This window comes from Micromesistius poutassou (assembly GCF_964030765.1).
Source record: "Micromesistius poutassou genome assembly, contig: SCAFFOLD_5488, whole genome shotgun sequence".
Taxonomy (NCBI): Eukaryota; Metazoa; Chordata; class Actinopteri; order Gadiformes; family Gadidae; genus Micromesistius; species Micromesistius poutassou.
The window spans coordinates 1-15,871 of NW_028180001.1; the positions used below are offsets into that span (position 1 = coordinate 1).

The following is a 15,871-nucleotide window of genomic DNA, read 5'->3' on the forward strand; positions in this document are numbered from 1 at the left end:
GAGGCAAATGTTTGCCATGATCCGCACAATGCTTCTCCAGATAAGTGTATGTGTTGTGTTGGTTTTTTTTTTTTGTCAAGTGAGGTTTCACTGACGGCCCCTTGGATGACATTCTCTAAACTAATTATAATTGGAGCGGCGAAAGGCTGTGCCGGAGCTCTGCGATTGATGTATAGACGCAGAGCTGGAGCTTGACACCGTAGGTAAACTGGAACAGTTGGAAAATGCTCAAGTGGCTTTTTATTGGGTTAGCTCCCATTAGTGGTCGGATGCATTCATTACGTATGCGCCTTGTTTCCTTTGGTCTCTCTCAACCTTACCCATCCCCCGATGAGTGATGAGCTGATCTGACAGGTGTCCACACACACACACTCAACACAAAACACACACACACACACACACACACAACACACACACACACACACCCTTCTTGATGACTTTAGTCCTGAAAATCCCTATCTTGTGTGTGTGTGTGTGCACCGTTGTGCATGAGCGTCACATCTGTAATTGGTTGCTGAACGCACGGGCCCGTTGTCCCTCTGATCCCGTGGAAATCCGGGGATCAGCTTGGCAGATCCGGTGCTAATCAACACCGGCTTGCTGCGCTCGGGGAGAAACCTGCGTGCACGCCACTCCGCAGCGTGGAATATCACTTGCACGCGCAAACCTAATCGCTCCAGAAATCCCTAATGAGAAACATAACATGCAGCCTAATTCCAGGATGCCGCCACATCTTTGCTTGTGCCTGAGATTGCAGAAATAGACGTGTGTGTGTGTGTGTGTGTGTGTGTGTGTGTGTGTGTGTGTGTGTGTGTGTGTGTGTGTGTGTGTGTGTGTGTGTGTGTGTGTGTGTGTGTGTGTGTGTGTGTGTTAGAGAGAGAGAGTTTGGTAGCACACTATTGTGTGTGCGCACTATTTCGTGTGGGCTTGGCCGATAAGTTATCGAGCGGCGCTTTTCTCCCGCCAGCGTGCCTGTGGACGATAAGATCCGGATGGGGCCCGCGGTGGAGACCAGCGCCGGTTGCACTTCACCCCCCCGCGTGCGCGCCGCGACCTGTGAGCTGAGCTGAGCTGTTCGCGCGGGGGGTGGTGGGGGGTGGTGGGGGGGAGGGGGGGAGGGGGTTCTGCGGCAGCCCCGGGAAATCGGAGGAGAGAATCCTCCTCATCATTGCTCATTCACCGCGCCCCTTTTGAGCGGCGTTCTAATTAGGCCTGCGTCTGTGATTACCCCGCTCGCGTTTGATCTGCCGTACTGTCGAACGCCTGCCTGCCTGTATCGCAGGAATATAATGCTGTGCACACCCGCGCGCACCCACCCAATCACACACCCAACCACACACACACACACACACACACACAGCACCCTAGACGTGCTTACACTTTAGCTCAGAAGCAGGCTTTTCTCTCGCTACCTTTTAGAGCGCACTACAGGTGGCTCTTGCTTACATGGTGTAGTGCTTGTAGCGTCGCTCTGTGAAACAACTGGGAGGTACAAAAGTTAATGTTTTACTCTTGCATACCAAGCACCGCGTACCATGTTTACTGTGTGTGTGTGTGTGTGTGTGTGTGTGTGTGTGTGTGTGTGTGTGTGTGTACGCACACGCGTGTACGCGAGAGTGCGTGTGCTTGTCATGATTACACCCTGGAAATGGGAGAATTATGGCTTTAATTACATTTTTAACAAATCCCCCTCTGCCTCCTTGTTGGGCTAGTAATGTGTCAGAAACTGGAGGACATGAGCAGTGCAATGGCTTCAGCAACGCGAATAGCAACAGTTCCCTGGGATCAGTCATGCGTTATGCAGCGCTAAAAACCTGGGAGTCTGCCGTGATAATGAAAGTCCTACCTGTCCTCCAAGATTAACCAGCAGTACGGCGCTTCTACTCGCACCCCGACACACACACACACACACACACACACACATGCTCACGGCTTTTTATTACCACAGTTCCCTATCTGTCACTTTATCTTAATCGGGAAGATAGTAAACAAGTTAGCCTCTTCCATAAATACAGTGTGTGTGTGTGTGTGTGGGAAGCAAAGGTGTGTGTGTGTGTCTGTCCAATTCCGGTTTTCCGGTGTCTGGGAAGTCGCTTTCCTGTGGTCTTCAGATCCCTCCCAGGGAGGAGGGGCCTCATTATCATCTCTTTTATTTCTATTTGGGTTCAATGGAGGACCAGGAGCATGAGGTTATTGACCCATCTCTGGGTCAATAACCTCATCTTTGTGTATTTGTTATTTATGAATTACTTAGTCCTTCAGCAGCTGAAGATGCACCGCTCTCCTATGGCAAGTTGTCATAGTGACCGTTTGTTTGAGAGGGAGGGGGAGGGCGAGAGACCTCTCCCATTGACACGCACGTATGGTTACTTGTAGATAAAGTAGGGTTTGTTTGAAACCACGCCTGCCTTCTTCTTTCATTTGTCCTCTCACGTCCCGCCCTCAGTCTCATCTTTCCTGTCACCCTGTGTGTGTGTGTGTGTGTGTGTGTGTGTGTGTGTGTGTGTGTGTGTGTGTGTGTGTGTGTGTGTGTGTGTGTGTGTGTCTTGCTCTCCCCTTGAGACGGGAGACAATGGGGCCACGCGGCCCGCCCTGCCCGCTCGCTGGGAAAACCTGCGAGAGAAGACAATGGCCGGCTGAGCGACGCGCGGTGAAAACTGATCGTCGCGCCAAAAGCAGTCAGCTCTCCAAACCATTATCTTCTCATTGGCTCATTTCTCCATTTTATATTCCTTATCCCTTTGTGATTATTGGCCTACCCGCGCCTCTTTTAACAGTCTCTCTCCCTCTCGTTACGGCTGTGTCTCTGTATCTTGACTCTCTCATTAATTAAACGTGTGTGTGTGTGTGTGTGTCCTCATCTTCCTCCTTCATTTCCGGTTGGCAATGTCATGGAGGATTTTTATGGAGTCTGCTGCTCGGAATAAGTTGGGTTCTATTGTCATAGAAACACACTTCTTTTGTCATAGAAACAGACGATGGCAAAAGATTTACAATATTTGGTCAATCCTTCAGTCCTTAATCATAATTAAATCGTGTCATTCGGAAAGGGCTTTTATAAATGTGACGTATGATATTGTTTTATATTTAAATATAACGAATAATACATATTGTAGGCATGCATCCGAAAAATGTTTGAAGCAATTTATTGCAAATCACCTTCTCCTACATTTTTCTCTTACACCTTGTAGGCTCAAAGTCTTTCCATCTCTGCAGGCCACACTGCATTTCACACTGTTGAACACAATCTCTCACACTCTGCCTGTCAGCAGTGTGGTGTGACATAGCCATCAGCTGTGCATCTTTTTTTAATATATGGGTGTTGGTAATCCCTGACTATGTTTGTTTTGCTGCTCACCTTCTGTGCTCCATATAACTAGCATTGATTTAATAACCCACCATGTGTCCCGGCGCTGACAGATTGATCGCTGCAATAGCCGCCTCTGTCATATCACGGTACTGCGTTTTTAATCCTTTAATGTGGCCCTGGAATTGGATTGCTCCCTCACCCTTTTGATTGGGGGCGGGTCACGCTGCGACAGCGGTGTTGACCAATGGGCTCATCAGAGGATCTTTGATTGGCAGCCCTTAAACAGAGGAGCTCGGGAATGAACCATGACCCAATGTACCCTCCCATCACCTCCTACCAAGTACCAACCCCCCCCCAACCTCCTATACCCCTCAAGGTGAGATAAAGGTGGAGCCATATCTGGTGGTGTTGAGCATGCGAAACATCTCACTTGGTTTATTTGCGAGGCAGGGATGGCTTTGGGATTCCTCTCACTTGAGTTGTGTTTGGTTCGGATTTTTAGAGCGGGATCACGCCTCGCCTGAAATATCCTGTGTGACACCTTGGTAGACTCCTCACGTCGAAGTGTTGTTAGGCTGGTGAAAATAGAACTCATAATCACATTATGTTAACAAGTGTCTTATACAGCAGACACACAAAGGTATTAATGGGAAATGCTGAACATCACGAATGCACACCGCCGTGTGTCTGCAGCGTGCTTGGGTGAACGGAGTTGCCCTGTATCACACACTGACACAGGGAGGCAGGGAGGGAGGACGGTTATTGGCAAAGCAAATGAAGGGTGTGAAATCGAAGGAAGAACCATAGTCTGACCTCGGGTCTGCAGTGTTTCCTCTATATGCATTCAGCAGCGGCGGATTGTCCACGCCACTGCAAAAAAAAAATAATAATAATAATAATTTTTTCATTATTTATTTATTATGCTTTCATAATTTTTTCATTTAATTTTTTTCATCTATTTTTTCTAAGGCTTATGATAAATATCAAAGAAATTGCTGAAAATGAACATAAGATGAACTTCAAGGCACATTTGCACAATGATCTGGTCTCAGCAGATACCTTGACTCTGTTGGTTGTTATGTCATATTTGGAAGCTCAATCTGTAAATGTTTCCCAAATAAAATCTCACCAGAAGTAACCATTTAAAGGGTTATTTAAATAAAAATTTCCTCCGGGGGGGGGGCATGTGTCCCCCCCGGACCCCCCTAGCGTTGCTAGGTTACCAACTTACGGCACCACTGCTACAAAAGAATTGTGCGTGCACCGCCCAGGTACAACAAAACCCTTTCCCCCCGCTGCTGGTCTGTTTTTTGCATTTGAGTTGAAGTTTCTCAGGCAAACATTTCGGACGTTCTCTATCTGTTCTGACCTCGGAGCTTAAGCAGTAAACCATAGAGGAAAAGCCAGCACAGTCACAATGCAAGGACCAGTGATGCCATGACCTGTGAATCCAGATGGAAGCGGATATGTGAAGGCACGAATACGCCCGAGAGATAAAAATGGATATGCTGCTGCAAAAAAAAGAAAAAGTTCTGTGGCACGGAATAAAAAGCGGCATATACCGACGGGAGAGTGTGAGAGCGACGGAGAGATAGAGGGAGGGCCATGCAGCCGGGCAGAAAAAAACCCCCAAGCGAGGCCACCGGGGATCTGGGTGGCTGGTGTCTGTCCAGCCGTGCATTCAGTCAGTCAGCCACTTACTCGGCCAGGTATTCAGTCATCCTCTGAGCCAGCGGTTGGAGCCTGGAGGCACTGGGCTGTGGTTATTTATTTGCTTTAGGAAAGTGGCGTCCTTTTTGTCCACAGTAAACCTGGCTCTGTTACAAGTGTGGCTTTACTGGCCCTGAACACAGCCCCGCCAGACTGCACCCGGGGTTGACATTAAACAAGCTTTTTGTCTCGCGGCCTGCAGTTGGGGTTTTTGTTGTCCTTTTCTCCGGTTTTCCTGTTTTATACCCCTGACAAGGGACCGTGTCCACTTTTGAAGTTGCTTGTTTCCTTGCCCTCACCTCCAAAAGGTGTGGGTGTCCCTGTCCTTCTGTCCGTCTCCTCCGTGTGTCCGTCCCTCCTGGGTGCAGTGTAGATGTTGGTGTTGATTAATAATGGAAGGAGGAGGAGAGCTGTATAGAGCTCTTCTTCTCGCCAAGGGAATGAATAATTCACCCTTACGGAGAGGAGTGCTACTGCACACCGTGTGTGTGTGTGTGTGTGTGTTCTCTCGCATGTAACTGCTATAGGGAGTCTTTGTCTTGGTCCCTGTGTGTTCTCTCGCATGTAACTGCTATAGGGAGTCTTTGTCTTGGTCCCTGTCAACGTTCAGTTACAAGGCAGTTACAACGGCCATTGCGTCCGCAAGGCCGTTGCGTCCGTCGTACGTGTGCACACGTCTTTGTCTTTTGCCACGACCTCTCCAGCCGTCTCGTGATCGCTCCAGACACCCACGCCATCCTTTCTCTCGGCAATGTGTTGCATGGGCTCTCTAAATCTTTCAAGAACGTCTCATGGCTGTTAACAGTCCGCTGTCGGGTACTTTGTATGGGCAAGGAGGTACGAGAGATAAAAGATTAGCCGACGAGGAAACATCTTTCGCCTGTCGGGGAGAATTCAGTGGCCTTGTACTCGCTCCAAACACGAGTGTCTCCCGTTTCAAAGCAAACTGGGAGGACTTGTTTAACCCGATTCCTAGTCAGCTTTGGGCTATGCATGTACACAGCTGAAACTCAGGGGAGGCGGGGGGGGAGGAGGAGGAGGAGGAGGAGAGCGAAAGCGAGAGAGGTCCGTAGAGATACTTGTGCTATTGTGTATGTAATTTCCTGTCAGGGACCCTGCAGTTAACAGACCTGTTGGGATTTATTGTGCTTTACTAGTTTCCTCTTTCCTGAAAGCCTCATGCATACTGCATACACTCCAACCACACAGTAAAACAAAGGTCATGGGCTGAGTTTAGCGTTAGGGGTGGGGGTCTTCAGCGTTTTTGGCGTGGCCAGTCAGTGTTTGTTTGATGGCAGTAAAAGGTATATTAATTGTTAAGCAGTAATAATATGCCATATGAGGTGTTTCTTTTATTTTTTTATGTACTTTGTAATGAGGAACAATTTGAAATTTCCTATTAATAGAGCGTAGTGCCTACCTATTAAAATCTAGCTGCAAGTAATATGCAACAGTGAACACGCATATGCACGCGCGCACACACACACACAGCCAGCCAGAGATACCACCAGAACCCAGAGCATATTTCTCCTCCAGCTGTTCATCTTTGGATGGCACTTTGAAGCCTATTCGTCTTTCCCTCTGTCCCTCCCTCTCTGCATCCCTCTCTCCTTTTACTCTCGCTTCACTTCTGTTCCTTTCTCATGCGCCTCAGCCCTTCCACCCGTTCCCCCCCCCCAACAACTCAATTTCCCTGAGTTAGCTTTTGCAGCATTTCACAGTATTGCTGTGAATAAAGCAGACTGTTCCCAAGTCACCCCCCCCCCTCCATCACTGCCTCTCCCCGCCCAGCCTCCCCATCCCACCGCCTCCTCCTGTTGCATCACAGAGGTGAGATCCCCACCTCGAGTCTCCCTCACGCAACGTCTCTGCAACAACGCAGCGTGCATTCTAACCCCGGCTCTTCCTCTACTACACTTCCCAGTAAAACAAAACACAACACCCTCTATCGTCATTCCCTGCCTTTTATACACCATACATATATTCTCATTTTGAATCTCCTATGACCGGCCCGCTTTGACTTTGAGGCGTGTGCTTTTATCCATCCGTGGCGATCGATAGCCTAGCGTAGACTCCTGTATTCAACAGCAGCGCTGGATCATGCGTACATGCCCCCCGCCCCCCCCCCACATCCAGTGTAGGGTTTAACAGTAAGACGCCAGAGAAGTGCGTCACGGTTACTTTCTAAATGTAGCCTCCCCTATGCACTATTGATTGGCCCCCGCTGATGAAGAGCACAGCGCGAAAAGGTCAATACCAAGACGAGCCACGTCGCCAGTCTTCATTTCCCGGTTTTATTCCCAGCGTGTCAAACTGCCTCGCCTGTCAAAGCTAAGCTGCGTTTCCACCCTGCGCCGTGCATACCAAACCACCCACGTCCCTCGGGGGGGGGGGGGGGGGCGTAAGTATTGGGAAAAAAATGCACTTTCAATAAGGGTGGTTTTGTAGTTTGTGTAGTCTGTGTGGGGTGCTGCGTTCATGTGTGCTCAAGGTCAAAGTAACTGCTGCCACGCCGATTTGCTGTTGAGCAGCGGCAGTCCACTGCCTCCGTGTTGGTTCTGTTCCAGTGCCTAGCTGATAATGGCCATTAGTGTTAGCCGGGGGCAGCAGGGGAGGTGAAGCGCTGTCACACGGCTACTGCAGGCAGCACCACATACCCACCAGCAGGTGGGCACACCACACTCATTATGTCAAACAATAGTTGGACCCAAATGACATGTGAGTCCTACTGCGTACACACACACACACGCACACACCGTGGCATGTGTGTGCGTGCATACATTCATACACACACACACTTGTTAGAGTTATGTCTCCGGGGAGGCAGAGTGGGAAGGTGGGGGGGGGGGGGGGGGTGTGAGGAAATGACCACAATAGGCCTTACGTCTCAGGAAAAAACAATGTGATTGTTGCATCTGAACCCAAGTTTGAAGGCGGTGTGCGGGGAAGAGGGAAGAGTCCAAGAAGGAAGCATTGTTTGTGCAACTCGATGAGAGAGGCGGAATGCAGGCAGTAGCACGTTCTGCCAGAAAATGGAGCGGTTCCTCTCCCCCGCTCCATATTGCTTGTGTCAAAGCTCATTCTCCTGGGTTTGCAGAGGGAAGGCACAACAATGGGCCCAGGCAGCAACAGGACATAATGCAAATGAACACATTCGCAGTGGCCTGGTCGGGCAAAATAGAGTGCCGGCTGCTTATTATTGTAAAGCACTATAGAGAAAACCCTGCAAGATGGAGGCCGGTAGGCGACGCTATCTCACACACGCATGCGCAGTCGCACACTGAATTTGAAACACTTATTTCCTCTCAGACACACACACACTCTCGCACTCTCGCTCAAATGCTGGCACCCGGCAAAGTGATTTGTTCGTATCTTGGACGGCAAAGAACTCGACATTCGGATCCACCTGACAGCCCAGAGAAACGGGACGAGAATCAGTGAGCTCTGAAGGCCATTAGATATTTTGGGTGATGGCCTACGCCGCCTGTCCCCTGATGCTGTGCTTTCCCCCCCACTCTAGTGGGGATCAAGCAGAGGACATGAATGGCATTAGCCCTGGGGCGGGCGGGCGGGCGGGCGGCAGCTGATAAGAGCCCGTTCACCTTTCATAAGCCACGGTGGGCTCTAATGGACCGCTGTGAAAATTAGTATTTTTTTTTAAAATTCTGGCCTCACTCGCGCTTGGTCTTTTGCCTCTCTCTCTCTCTCTCTCTCTCTCTCTCTCTCTCTCTCTCTCTCTCTCTCTCTCTCTCTCTCTCTCTCTCTCTCTCTCTCTCTCTCTCTCTCTCTCTCTCTCTCTCTCTCTCTCTCTCTCTCTCTCTCTTCCCCCCGCTCCCCCTAGGTCCCACTCTCTGTGCCTCTCGTTCTATTTCTCTGTTTATCTCGGTCTCCCTGCGCTCTGTCTCACTCTCTGCTTCCGTCTCGCTCTCATACGCTCTCTCTCCCTCTGTCATGCTCTGTCTCTCGCTCTCTCTCTCTCCCTCCCTCTCCCTTATCGCGCTCTGTTCCTCTCTCCAGCCTCCGATGGCGGTACCCTCTCAAGGTTAGGTGTACAGTATGGCTCTCCACCCCGCCCGCCCGCCCCTCCCTCGGTCGTCAGCCTCTCCTCGCTCTGTTTCCTCCTCGGTGCTCCTCCCCCCCCCCCCTCCCTTTTTTTTTTTGGACTTCACTTTCTCTTCCATTTCCTCAGCTACTTTTCTTCCTGGGGGTCCTTTGGTCTTTATTTTGTTTTCTCATTTTTTTTTTTCTTATATCTCACTCTGGACGCTAGTGTTTCCTCACCCGGTCTCGTATATGAGCCCTCCTCCATGGTGCTCTGCCTCTCCTCTCCTCCCGATGGCACTGGCTTCCTCCCTACCTCTCCTTCCTACCTCTCCTCCTTTCCTCGGCGGCTCCTCTCCTTCGCACCCCTGGCTCCCTTTCACTTCTTCCTCTAATTCTCTATTCCTGGCGCAGACCACATTCACCACCCTTTCATCCCCCCCCCCCCCCCCCCCCCCCGCATCCCCCGCCTCCCTGTATCTCTTTTGGCATTCGTCGTCTGTCCCCTCCTGTCTTTCTCTCCTCCTTTCATCCCGTCATCCTCCTCCTGCGACACCTCCTCTGTCCCTCCCTCCCTTCCTTTCCGATTCGTCTCCCCCCCCACCCCCACCCACCCACACCCCCATCCCCACCCCCTCTGGAATGCTGAGGAATATGAAAATGTCGGCGTGACCAGGCAGGGGATCACAGGGAACTGTTAGAGTGTGTGTGTGTGTGTGTGTGTGTTGGGCACGTGTGTTGAGCGCGTGTGTGTGGGAGTTAAATACATAGCGATGGGTGACAGTACGGTGACATTTGATTTACATTGATGTGCTACTTTGGGATGTGTGAGTGTGTGTGTGTGTGTTTGTGCGTTGCTGGTGTGTGTGTCACCTGCGGGCAGTGTAGCTGCCGTAAAGTAGAGCAGCTGTGACACATTGCTACTGTTCGCGTCGTCTTTCCCCCCCCCCCACGTTTTATCCTTTTCTTCTCTGCTCACTTCGGATCCTAGACTCTCCTCCTCTCCTTGGGAGTCTGCTACCTCCCTGGCTGCTGCCCGTCTCTTTTGTTCCCTGGGCTCACTTGCCTTTCAATATGGCCATAGCTCACTAAATATTTATACTACAATTACTACTTCAAATGCACCCCCCCTCTCCTCTCCTCATCGCCAGGCTGAACTCTGGCAGACACTGTGCAGTCCTGGAGGGCTTTGGGTCCCGTCACACACAAATGGCGCGCGAGCGTGTGTGTATGCACGTGCACATGTTGTGTGTGTGTGTGTGTGTGTGTGTTGTGTGTGCGCGTGTCTTTCTTTCTTTCTTTCTCGGTGTGTGCCTAATATTCATTTCCCCGGGGCTGTGTAGTCTCATAAGGCCGCTCCGTCTCTCATCTCGGCTTAGGCGAGTCTTTGACCCGAGTTGCCTCTCCTCTTATTGCATCTGAATGACGGACAGCAGTCGTCGCGCTCCTCCCCACACACACGCACACACACCCCTCCCCTGTGCGTGCTGCTTCCACACAGGCGAGGCTCAGCATCTTACGAGGGATGGAACTCCGACAGGACGCGTCGATACCGTGTCGTGCATAACGACCTGTGCCGCGTGTGAGCTTGTCTTAATCCATAGTGCCCAATTACGACCAATAAGGCTGAGGATGGCATCTCCTCTCCCCCCCCCCCCCCCGCCACACCCCCCCCTCCCCTCCCCCCCCGCGCCCCCCCTCCCGCCGCCGCCGCCACACGTGCATGGCGGCGGAGGAGGAGGAGGCGGCTGGCGCCTGAGTCCCTGAGCTCATCTGCAGTTAGCCGGGGTGGGAGAGGAGGATTGTAGTGCGGGGATCCAGTAAACACCCTGGACACTTCAGAGATCACAGGGCGACAGTAGCCGAGGAGAGGAACACAAATTGGGTGTGTGTGGGTGTTAATGTGTGTGTGTGTGTGTGTGTGTGTGTGTGTGTGCGTGCGCGCTCTCCGCTAAAGTAAGGCTCAGTGCTGGCTCCCAGGGACTGCTCAGCGGCCGGCGGTTCCTCTGTGGCTACAAGGAGGTTGTTTGGTGCTTGTGAATTGGGCCAGCCTGCAGAGAGCTGGTGTTATTCTAGGAAAGTGTGTGTTGGGTTATTTTTTTTCTCTCTCTCCTTTTCTTTTTCACAGTATTGCTCGCTTACCGGCCCGCCCTCGTTTCCTCCTGCAACCGTTTGCATGTTTCCGTCTATATATTGATACCTCACCCCCCCCCCCCCCCCCAGAGCAGCCGGAAGGGGCGGTTATTGCTGCCACGATTGACGTGTGTGTGTGTGTGTGTGTGTGTGTGTGTGTGTGTGTGTGTGTGTGTGTGTGTGTGTGTGTGTGTGTGTGTGTGTGTGTGTGTGTGTGTGTGTGTGTGTGTGTGTGTGTGTGTGTGCGCACACAATTCCACGTCCTGTTTGAGTCAGAGTACAAGTAGACCCAGGCCAGTTCCTCTATATCTTGTGTGACCCATAGTCTGCATTGGGCGTTTTAATGTTGGGTGTCTCCAGATATAATCCACTCCCAAGTTAAAGCAGGGCCAGTTTGCTGACATTCATTATTGCACACTCACTCACACAGGTAATTCCAATTTTTTTTTTTTTTTCATTACGCCCACTCCCACCTTCCATCAATCTTCTATCTCTCCAATCTACCGCTGTCCCTCTCACATGCTCAACGTTTTTTTTTTTTTGTCCAACACACCAGGTGATAACACTCTGGGACTTAGGGAAAAAACGTATTTATTTAGAGTCTATGCTCGCTGGTGTTTTCACACAGGAATGCGTTCGGCAGAGCAAATGGCAGGCTACGGGAAAGCGTAGCCCATCTCAATGATTTATGACCAATGTGCTCCAGTGCTGGCTTTCCTCTCCCCTTTCCTGGTGCACGCACGCACCGCACGCACACACCGCACGCACGCACGCACGCACACACGCAGTCATGGACATATACCAGACTCTGTAGGTTTGGCCTACTTGCTCTACAGAAAGCCGGCTACGCTCCGTTGGCCCAGACGCCTTCACACACACACGACCTCGTTAATCACCGGGGAGACCCAATCACAATACACCTCCGCCTCGTTTCACACCCACCCCTTTCCCTAAGAAACCAATCAAACCTTAAGGATCAAACACTGGAGCCTCATCTATCTTTATATGTTGTGACGCACCTCATCATGACACACTTTTGTCTGTGTACTCTTAACAAGGAATTGCGTCATGTTGTGGAATGTGGTTTCTGTAGGGCTGGGCGATATGACAAGATCAAATATTAATGTTTTGAATCAAAACCCCTTTGAAATCGGGTCTATTGAGGGATGACTTGCTTTCAACAAATGTTTACGCATTGAGATTCTTGATAAGTATCTTGATAATATTATTTCATCACAGCGTGGGTATATTGACTAATATGTTAATGTAAAATAACAGAACAGCCATAACAGTCTGGTGTATTCAGAAATGACATCACTTTACTGTAATGCAGTGTGTGTGTGTGTGTGTGTGTGTGTGTGTGTGTGTGTGTGTTTTATTTTCTTCTCCCTGCACCAGGTTCCATTTGCTGCCTGCACGGTTTTGCATCTTTCCAAATGTGTTAAGGGGGTGGAGACAGGTTGGGTTTGCTTTGGTTCTCCTCTGACCCCTCTCCTCTCCTCCCTGTCCTGCAGGCGCGCTGGGCCAGCGGGTGAAGGTGGAGCCGGAGGTCCTGTCCTACCCTGGCCAGACGGTGAACCTGCGCTGTGCCTTCAATGACCCCTCCGGCATCCAGATCTCTCAGGTTAGGCACACACACGCATACAGGTGCAGATGCATGCACACACGCGCATAGGCACTCAAACGCACAGGATGGCATGCATACATATTGGGCATGAATGCAAGTGCACACACTAGGGGCTGTCACTTTTGAGAAAAATCTAATTTGAATGGATATCGAATATCAAGCAATATATTCGAATATCTACGAAGGTCTATAGCCTATCTGCCAGAAATGAATTTCTTAATGTTGTTTGCTAGAAACACCAGTCTATCAACTTGATCTGGATCAAGTGCGGCTCTCTTTTTATTCACGGTGTTACCTGCGGTGGAGAACACACGTTCGGAGCGCACAGACGTGCCTGGCACACACAGGTATTTGTGCATCAATATGGAGAGGAGCTGCTGTCAGCGGGGATGACTTGGGGTCAGCAATTTAACCACTCAGGCTGGCTGCTCCGTGCGTTGTCATTTTCGTAACGGGATATACTATTATTCGCTTGATTAGAGCGCCTGTGAACGGATGAGATGGCAAAACATTAAAATAAAAACCAAACTGTCTAATCATACTGTAAAATATGTGTCACAGAACACACTAAACAGACTGCGCTACAGACACTTTAAAAACCAATTTGATTATATATATTTGAATATAGACATATAGACATATATAGACATCATGTTCGAATGTATATTCGAATAAAAAGTGACAGCCCTAGCACACACACAGCGCACACTCACACATTCAGACAGACAGACAGACAGACAGGGACACACAGATCTGGTGATTGCTCCATCTTGTAACATTTTACAAAATGGAAGCAAAAAATACCCACATTTCATGCTTAAATGGCGTCGCCATGTGCTGACTCAAAGTAGCTCAATCTGTCAGAACAGCCCCGACCACAATGGCCTCTCTCCCAATAGGAAATCACTACAGAACCATCCTAAATCAAACGCCACAATGAACTTATAGAGCACAGGCTTCTGAATTGGCCTTGTATTTATTATTTTGTACAATGTATTCTGAAAATATCGTCAATGCGGTAATTATCCAGATATATTTTGCCCAGGGACTTGTGGGGGGGGAAGGCAAACTCTTGCCTTCCAAGCACTTCTCTTTTCCGTCGAACTGACACATGTACAATAGAAAAGCCATTCATTACTTGTGGTTGCATTTAACATAATTTTATCCGTGCACTGAATCACACGTGGTTTGGCACATTTAGACTTAATGGCTCATTTTTTTTCACAAACGATGCTGCCAAACGCAGTTAACTGTTGCACGATTTAACTTTAAGCAGCACAAAGTTAATCTACCTAGCAACTGACCATCCGTGTCCTTTGTTGTGTCTAATCATAAATTACGTTGTCATTTGTGTAATTTGTTTACATCTTGAATAATATTGTCACAGTGTGCTTAGAGGATAGAGGATTATGTAAAGTATAATATGTCTATAAACCAGTTCCGTCAATCCCTTAGATTCCAATATAAGAAAACCGATGTGCTCTCACAAATGGGGAATTAATATTTCATGGTTTCATATCAAACTTTTTCATGAATTATTCAGTTCAGTTCACTAATCGACAATATCGTGATTGCCAACATAAAGAAATCCTTTTAATCTCCCCCTGGTTATCATGTGAATGATCGCTCCCGAATCGACCGGGCTCCACCGTTCCCCCTTAAACGGAAAACACGCTAATGGCTTAATTTGTCCTAGAGATCGATGGCTCCCCCCCCCTCCCCCCGCCTTAAACTCTGCCCCCCCCCCCCCCCCCCCCCCCCCAGGTGACTTGGATCTACGAGCCTGTTGATGGCGAGAGTATCAACATCGCCGTCTACCACCCCAACTTTGGCGCCCACTTCCCGGAGACGCCGCAGAAGGGCCGGGTGACCTTCGTCACCAACCCCCCCTCCTGCCCCAACCCGTCCATCCAGATCACCGACGTCAAGATGAGCGACGAGGGGAAGTACATCTGCGAGTTCGCCACCTACCCCAGTGGCAACGAGCTGGGCACCACCTCCCTCGTCATGCTAGGTAGGTGGGGGGGGTGTGTGTGTGTGTGTGTGTGTGTGTGTGTGTGTGTGTGTGTGTGTGTGTGTGTGTGTGTGTGTGTGTGTGTGTGTGTGTGTGTGTGTGTGTGTGTGTGCATTAGTCTAAGCTCAAGGGATGGGCAAACTGTGTTTGCGCATATACAGTATATGTAAAACATGGCCTGCTCTAGCTTCCCCCCCATTCCCCCTGGAATGGCTGACGGGTTAAAAGCACCTCCGGTCAGGTCTTAATTGATGTTATAAGTGGTATTGTCAGATCAATTGGGTTCTTGTTAATGCAATATAACCATTGCTCTAACCTTGGCCCATCACCAGTGGTGGTGATGGGCCACTCTGCTCCCCCTCTCCTCCGCCAACCGTCCCTATCAGCATTCCCTCAGCATTTCTCTCTCCCCTCTCTCTCTGTGTCTCGGGTCTCTTCTGTCCCTCTGTCCTCTGTCTCTCTGTTTCCCTGTCTCTCTCTCTCTCTCTGTTCTCTCTCTCTCTCTCCTCTCTCTCTCTTCTCTCTCTCTCTCTCTCTCTCCTCTCTCTCTCTCTCTCCTCTCTCTCTCTCTCTCTCTCTCTCTCTCTCTCTCTCTCTCTCTCTCTCTCTCTCTCTCTCTCTCTCTCTCTCTCTCTCTCTCTCTCTCTCCCCTGCATCCCCACGTCCTGCCTCCCCTCCCTGTGCCCTCCCTCCTTTATCTCTCCCCCTGGCTTTCCTTCCCTCAGGCAGGGTATTGATCTAGCTGCTTGTCATGTCCACTGTCAGCCCCTGTCCTCCCTGCTCGCCTCTGATCTTACACAAGAGTACTGAGGGGAAGATTGTGTATAGCTTGCTCGGGGTGGGGAAGAGTACACACGCACAAACACACACACACACACGCGCGCCGCAGACCCACACACACACACCTCTACGGACGTACACCCAAGTAAATTCCAACACCCAACTACAAACGTACGGAAAGGTGTGTATGTCTACAGGTGTGCATGTCCGTCATGGTGTGTGTGTGATGGGGGTAGGCGTGGAGCATCATATAATG

General features: G+C 50.0%; 1 protein-coding gene across 1 annotated transcript; it reads left to right on the forward strand.

Moving 5' to 3' along the window:
* Positions 1-939: 939 nt before the first annotated feature.
* Positions 940-14,835, forward strand: LOC311371217 (nectin-2-like; the record flags this gene model as incomplete). Its single annotated transcript, XM_084489408.1, has 3 exons — positions 940-1,056; positions 12,709-12,818; positions 14,586-14,835. Coding segments are annotated over 3 exons (477 nt in total), but the record flags the coding sequence as incomplete, so codon positions are not given.
* Positions 14,836-15,871: the final 1,036 nt, after the last annotated feature.